Source organism: Drosophila pseudoobscura, chromosome 2 (genome assembly GCF_009870125.1).
Source record: "Drosophila pseudoobscura strain MV-25-SWS-2005 chromosome 2, UCI_Dpse_MV25, whole genome shotgun sequence".
In the NCBI taxonomy this organism is placed as follows: Eukaryota; Metazoa; Arthropoda; class Insecta; order Diptera; family Drosophilidae; genus Drosophila; species Drosophila pseudoobscura.
In genome coordinates, this window is record NC_046679.1 from 23,392,856 (window position 1) to 23,400,446 (window position 7,591).

Sequence of the window (7,591 nt, forward strand, 5' to 3'; positions counted from 1 at the left end):
GCAGCGAGAGAGCCAAACGCAGAGCAGAGCGAAGTCGAAACCAGTCTACCATTTTGTGGAGATATCGTGTTAAAATTTTACGCAAGCAACAAAGTTATCAGCTTGAAATTGTACTCGGATTTATTGTGGTCTATGCGACAAAATGCCACCCGATCACATGATGCAGAGCGCAGAGGCCTGGCAACAAGGCCTCGTTCATTAGCCCTGCCCTGCCCTGCCCTGTCCAGGCCACTTTACGATTTGCACACTTCAGTCGAGAGATATCGTGCTGAAATTTCACAATGCTTAGAATTCTGTTTTGCTGTTTTGCTACTTTGCTGCTTTGCTGCTTTGTTACCTTGCTCCGAGCGGGGCCTGGCTTCGGTCGGTTCGATCTCGATCTTGATGAGGGGAACTTTGTGCCTTGTCTGGGCACGTACTGGGCCATAATCCAGGCGTTCTGTTGAAATTCACAGAGCAAAAATAACTTTCAAGTTTACTACACATTTTATGGGCCGTATTAGAATTTTGAAATGTTTCCCATGATCAGAAGAAGTCATTACGGGCCTGATTGTACATATATAATTTCTCACAAGTGAGTTTATTTTTCTAATTTGCCTTGGAAGATATCCACCTGAAAATTGTAAAACTTGTACCCACCAAGATCGTATAAATTACAGCCATACAAATAAATGCACGAGTCTCGGTAGGAAAAACTTTCATGTGTTATACTCGCAATTTAGAAAAAGTCTCAGTCCAAAGAACGCGTCATAAAGTTTACACCATTGTGCTAATTAATGTCAAATTGGGACTAATAATTTGAAATGTCTATATCGAATAGGAATGATATGATAGGTCGTACGAGACGTCGGGTTTGTGTGACAAACCTTGCTGTTTGTTTAGCAAATTCCACCCAAACAAATCAAAGTTTTCTTTCAAAATGTGCCCACAGATCCGACGAAAGTTCTCGACGTGTATCAGTAATCTGATCAGAATAGGACTAATGTACCTCTAATGAAAGATATTAAAAGATATGTATATACTCGGAAATATTTTTACTTATGTACTCTTTATTTTCTACATAAATATACAAAAATTATAAATATATAAACATACTGCTATGCAGCTTATGCCCTAAACGTCCTTCTTGGGGTGTGCTCCTTCAAGAAGTTTTTGGGTCACCTGCCGCAGGACCTGCAGCTGCTGCTCGTAATTGTGGACAGCGGCCAGCTCCTCGGCATGGTTGTGGTGTGGGGGCAGGTGGGCGTGGGCGTGATCATGGTCGTGCTCGTGGTCATGTGAGTGACCTCCCGAACCCGACCTGGTCTCAGTCTCTTGGTGATCATCTGTGCTGGCCGAGCAGCTGCTGTGGCTATGGCTGTGGCCGTGTCCTCCACTGGCGCCTGGAAAAAGGGAGGGCAGGGATTGCGGTTAGTTATCACGAACTGACCAATCTCAAAAGTGTGTCGACTCTAATCTGGGGCACCCAATTTCTAGCCTGATATAAAACCGATTAGAAAACCGATATTCCATTCAGTTTCGGAAGTAGTAGCTCTATTGCGACGGGCACAAAGCAAATTGCAGGCCTATCCATAAACAATTACCCTTCAGAAGATGATTTATGGGCCCCTTCATCGGGCCCCCGCCCTTATCTAGAGTAATAATATTTACGTATCCAGCTTATAGGAAACTTGTTCCAGTTGGAGTGAATCTCACAGACTTGTGCCATCAAATTGTACGTGTAAATATATCTATGGCTCATCTCATCCGATGGACAGAGGGCTGGGCTGTGGTTTTGATCTCTCCTCGGGTACTTTTTACTTGGGCAACCCCCGTTGATTGGATAACAGAGATGACTTCATGGCTGGGCCGGGATTTTTTGATCCACCTGTTTGCAAGGTACACAGACAAACAGAGACGTGTGTTCGATATGCAAAATAAACCGCAGCAAGGTCTCTTAGCAAGGTCAACCACGCAGCGGCGGATAAATCTTGGGGCAGAGCTGTGTAGAACCTGTTCCCTAATCGCCCGAATCGATTCCGGTTGAAGAATTGCGTTTGACATCTGATGGCGCGACAACTAATTACCACTCGATCACGGGATGGAATTAAATGGGAGGAACTCTACTTCTATGGAGTGGAGATACTCACTGATCTGCTGGAGGCCGAACATGACGAGGAAGCCCACAAATAGGGCTAGGTAGGCGCGCAGTCCGGACCGGTTCTTCGACAGGATCTCGAAGAACACCACATAGATGAGGGTGCCGCAGGCAAAACCCTGCAGAATGGCCGACGCCAGATTGGGACCCGTCTCCTGGCCATTGCTGATCAAGATACCAATGCCAATGCCCAGGGGGCTGACAACGGCGAATGTCAGCACGTACAGGATGGCGAGGGTGAAGCGAGTGCGGGCCACAATCAGCTCCACGCCCACACAGAAGGCCAGCACCAGTTTGTGGGCGGACACGGCTCCAAACATGAACCACACGGAGCTGGCGGAGCTCTCCAGGCCAATGGCCATGCCCTCGAAGAGTTCGTGAAGGGACAAGGCGGAGACGATGAAGAGTCCGCGCAGGGAGGATGTCAGCATGTCCGCCGAGGAGGCATCGTCCATTACGACGGGCAGGTGGCTGTGTCCGTGCCCGTGGCCATGGCTGTGGCCATGATGGTGCATGTGGCTGTCATGGGGGAGGGCCTGCTGCTGTTTGGCCCCAAACTTCTGCTGCTCGAGATCGTTCTGCAGAAGATTCTGCACGGAGAGGGTTCCCATCTCGGATGTCGCATTGCTGGCTCCATTTGCTGGCGGCGCACTGGGCTCATTCGCCTTGAGCAGATGGCTGTTGCGGATGCTGTGTCCCCGCTCGAAGGCCGCTCCGGCCGGATCCTGCTGGTGCCTGTCCACATACGTGTGCATGGCCTCCTCGATGAAGTACATCAGGAAGAAGCCGCAGCACATGAGAAGCTCCGCCAGCGGGAAGGTGAGCTCCCCAATGACGCCGCACTCCTGAAGTTCCTCCACCACCTCCTGGACTTCTGGCAACAGGTGAAGGAAGGTGGTGGCCAGCAGGACTCCTCCGCCAAAGTACAGGAGGCACTTGACCACTATCGCCGATCGGGCATTCGTCTGGTTCTCCGTCCAGCGGTAGCAGCGATTGAGCAGGAAGGGTATGGATCCGCAGATGGTGCTGGCAAAGCACAGCACCACCATCGCGGTCACCTTGGCTATGAGCACTCCACTCGTGTCATCGTCGTGCTCCTCGTCGTGCTCGTGATCGTGATCAGCCTCTCCATCCTCGTCGTGACGCGCCGTCCAGTGGCTGTTGCTGCCATCAATTTGCAGGAAGCATTTCAGAAAATTATTCACTTGCGTTTGATTCATTTTCGCGGCTTCTTTTGTATTGCCTCGTTTTGTTTGGGATATTTCGTTTTGTTTGGCTTTTCCGCTCTCTGCAGCCCACTACGCTCTGCCCTCGTCTCTCTGCTCTTGTCCAGACTGGTCTCTTCTAGACGTTCAATTCTCTTGGCTAAAATGTGCCCAGCAGCATGTGGTGGCGGTTCTGTGCTCGGAATGTCAATGTTGGGTTGGGTTGTGGTTTACCATCTAGTTGTTTACACTTCGACTCTGATTTAAACTTCTTCAGTTGCATGCCGCTTCAGCAGTACTGACTTTTTCGTGTTCACTTTTCGTGTTAATGGGAAACTTTTCCTTCACAGCATTTGAATAAACTGCTTTAAAGGGGGTTTATTGGCTGGTTGGACTGCTTTTCTTCGAGTCGCACAGGTGTGGTGTGGTGTTTAACGCTGCAAGCAGTCTCGGCGACGACTGTTTTGTTGGATTGGATTGGGTTGAGGAGTCAAGTTTTGGTAGTTTATTTGAAGCTTTCTTGCGCGCCTCTCTCTCTCTATATCTCTCTCAGCAGACGTGAGCAGCAGGTTAAACAGTTAATACAACACTCTTAAAGCTCTCACTGCTGGCGCTCTTTCTTCCGATCTCTACCCGCTCCATCTCGAACGTTCACCCGTTGAATGTTGCTGTTGTTTCTCCGTAATAATAATAATTGTCTTGGGCTCAGCATAAAACACACATCCACACACACACACACACACACACACACTGACTCATTGCCGATTGGCACAATGCACAAAGGCCAGATGGAGCTTAAGCTTGCGCCCGCGCCTGCGCCCGCGGCCGCATTGAGTAATTGCATCCGTTCACTTTGGCTAGCATTAAAAGGCGCCTGACCTTAGCCAAGATTTAGGATCACCTGAGCTGAACGCGACTTTTACTTAAAGCCAACCGGCAACAATTACAACTGCTACTCACAGCAGCTTTGCGCCGGAAATGAAAGCTTTGCGGTGGCTGTCCCGGCTATGGCGTGAGCTCGTGTAACTCTAACGGTAATTATGTTCAACTTGTAAACTTCTTGTAATTAATGTGTCAACTAGCAAGCAGTTGTGGGAAGTAACTGTAATCGTCATTATTGTACACAGCTTATAATCAGGAATGTGATACCCCCCAAACTACTTTGATTATTTTCTAACCTTTAATGCGCCAATAACCAATAATTACGTTTTATTTGCTTGTAGAACCTTATCTACATCGCAATTTGTTGAATAGTTGGAAAGGAATGGAAACAGAAGATGAATCCCACCTAATAGTTATATTAGGGCGTTAGCGGTTGTCTAGAAGCGAGCATATCGTAGTGCCCACGATGTTTGATGCATTCGCTAGGATAAACCTATAACATAGGACACGTAGAGAAACTATCCATTGGAACCCATAACCTAAATCATCACCTCTCTATATACATAGGTAACACAAAGCGGAGTATCTTTCCTAACATACCTCACTGAAACAAAGTGGACAAGTACGCGGATCAGATTGAAGCGTGGACGAGTCGTGAATTGTTTGTTAGAGATCGCCTGATCCATAAATTAGTATAATCAACGATCAACGTGATTGGTCTAATTCTTTTGTTTTCTAGTGCGAAATGCCAACTAATAAATCATAAGTTCAATCTTATACAATACTGCTGTATTTCCATTAATTAGCTTAAGTATCTTTCCGAAAACAATCTGTAAAAAACACACGTAGTTTTTCAATAATTTCTCATTTATTTTGTTCTCGTTTTTCGCTTGTTTTTTGTTTCATTTTTTACTTTCTTTTTTGTTGGTTGTTTCTTTCCATGTTGTTTGCTTACATCGTTTATGCTATCATTTGTTGTTGTTGCTGTTGTTTTCATACTTATAAATTAATAATAAATCATTTTTTATACAATATTTTCTGTTGTTCTTTCGCTTGTTTCGACGAAACGTTGTTGTTGGGTCAATCATTTGGTTTGGAAAATATGATTTACATTGTGTTATTTCCGTTTGCATTCTGTATTTTCTTTTCATTACTTTTGTTAGAATTAAATTTTTTTGTTTTTAATTTTGTTTTAAAACTGCTTTGCAGCAGTTAACAATGTTAACTGCTTTACCTGCAATTATCAAAAGGCTTGCGTGCACTGTTTGCTAGCCAACCGTTAAACGCGTTTTGTGTTTGTTTTTTGTGTGTGTGTGTTTGTATTGTTCTCTTTGCTCCGCCAGCACTTCTTCGTTTTGGCCTGCACTGCTTGGTGTTGGCGTTTGTGTTGGTGTGTGTATGCATGTGTGGTCGCAAATATGTCAATTTCTTCTGTTCTTTTCTTGAATATATATGTAAATCAATGCATGCTTTATGTTTTGTTTCCTTTCTTTTATCAACATTTAAAGTACATTATGTATGTATAATCTGTTATACGTTACTTTAGTTATGTATATATGTATATATATATAAACTAGTGCGAATTTTCGACTTTTCTTGTTCTGCTTGACTGCTTTCCTTTTCATATTTTACTTTATAGCATAATTTGTTTATCTTTAATATTTCATATATAATACAAATGATTTTCATTTAACTATACAAGAAATTTGGATTAATTTCATATACTATATTTGTTATTCATGTAAAATTTGAAGTTTGATTTTCTGTTAGCTTTCTTTTTTTGTTTGTTTTTGGGTTTCGTTTTTCATTGCTAGAAAGATTGCAAAAAACACTTTAAGTTTGCTTTGTTCTTGTAAAGTTAACACTATTTTTATTTTATGGTGTATTGTATATTTGTAATAAGTATAAAAAATTTGTTTAAAATATATATATATATATATTTATTCCACACTCGTATGATTTATTGATTTAGCTGTACTTTTTTTCATGTTGTGTTTCATGGCGAAGTGTAGAGGAGAAACAAATTCGTTCAGAGTCGGAGATGTGTGCGGTTTGTGGGGGATCTTTTCTTTTCTTTTCTTCTCAATTCATTTATTTTATTTTATTTTCTTTGGGAACTTGGGAGTAGTGCAGGCAACTTTCTCAGTTAGTTTAGTACTCGTATCACGTAATATCAAAATAAGTGGCTCAGTACAGTCTGTGTTTTTTGTTTTTACCTATCGAGGAGTGATTGATCCGTGGATCTCTGTGGAAACTCGGAGCCCACTTATTATCCACTAAATGAAACATTGGCCTAAGAAATAATCCGCAAAAATAAATGCACAAAACGAATTCAGCTACCAAGAGGGATTCCGAGGGACAGGAATTACTCCTACATTTTGATTTATCCAATAGATACGCTACATGTGAAGATGAGTGTATATATTTCAAAATATCTGCTCGCGTGTGTAAATATATGTACATATGTATGTACATAGATTAGCATTAGAAAAGTGCATCCAAAAAACAGAGCTAAACCAGAGCTGCCTACGCTGATGGGGAGGATCGGATCAGATCGGATCGGATTCGATCGATTCGGATGGGACCTGGGGCTAGGGGTTCTGGGTTCTGGGGAGTACTTTAACTGCTGCGTGTGCCAGAGCGAGAGAGAGGGGCATACATTTATACTATATATTTGATATATACGTATTATGTATATAAGTTGCTTTCGGTTTCCTATATATCCGCGTACATATGCATTACTTTTGAATAGTTTTTCAAAAATGAAGTTTATTTTCGCTTTCTTTTCTTTCAATATAATTTACAATTTGTTGTTGGTTGCGTATAAATATGGTTTTATCATTTACTTTTCTGTTCTTTCCTTCCTTCCTTCCTTCCTTACATTCTCTTCTTTCTCATTTAATGATGCTGCACTAGTTTCTCCTTTTTCTTTTAAATATACATACATGTATATATATATAAATATGTTAAGTGGTTTTCTTTTTGTTGTATGTGTATGTGTGTGTTCCTGCAGTTAGGAGCAATGGGGGCTTGTGGATAGGTTTAGAGGGTTTCCTTTCTGATTCCACCGACGCTTGCGGATGGGGGGAGGGTATGGGAGGGAAGGGTGTAGGCGGTAGGCGGTAGGGGGGAGCTGCCTGGCTGCTTGTGTGAATGATTCTTGGATTCTTGTTTCTATTTCGGTTTTACGTTTGAATTTTGTTTTCTTTTTTATTTGTAATAGCATTAATTAATAATAATATAATTAATAATTATAATAATTTATATAATAAACGCAAAATTGGTAAATAATAAAAATAATAATAAAATACAATCATTACATTAATTAATCAAAACTTGTTTCATTTTGTTTGTTTGTTTGTTTGTT

The 7,591-nt window shown here is 42.4% G+C and overlaps 1 protein-coding gene across 1 annotated transcript; it reads right to left on the reverse strand.

The window, feature by feature from the left end:
• Positions 1-1,029: 1,029 nt before the first annotated feature.
• On the reverse strand, positions 1,030-4,064 carry Zip89B (Zinc/iron regulated transporter-related protein 89B). Its single transcript, XM_001359426.4, has 2 exons — positions 2,130-4,064; positions 1,030-1,382 (listed from the first exon to the last, which is right to left on the reverse strand). Exons 1-2 carry the CDS (start codon positions 3,355-3,357, stop codon positions 1,114-1,116), a joined length of 1,497 nt encoding a protein of 498 aa, XP_001359463.3. The 5' UTR covers positions 3,358-4,064; the 3' UTR covers positions 1,030-1,113.
• Positions 4,065-7,591: the final 3,527 nt, after the last annotated feature.

Excerpts from the sequence above, each read along its gene's own strand:
- Zip89B (XM_001359426.4), bottom strand. The coding sequence starts at position 3,357 with ATGAATCAAACGCAAGTGAATAATTTTCTGAAATGCTTCCTGCAAATT. Across the intron at positions 1,383-2,129 it reads GTTCGGCCTCCAGCAGATCA|GCGCCAGTGGAGGACACGGC; the intron begins GTGAGTATCTCC and ends CCCTTTTTCCAG.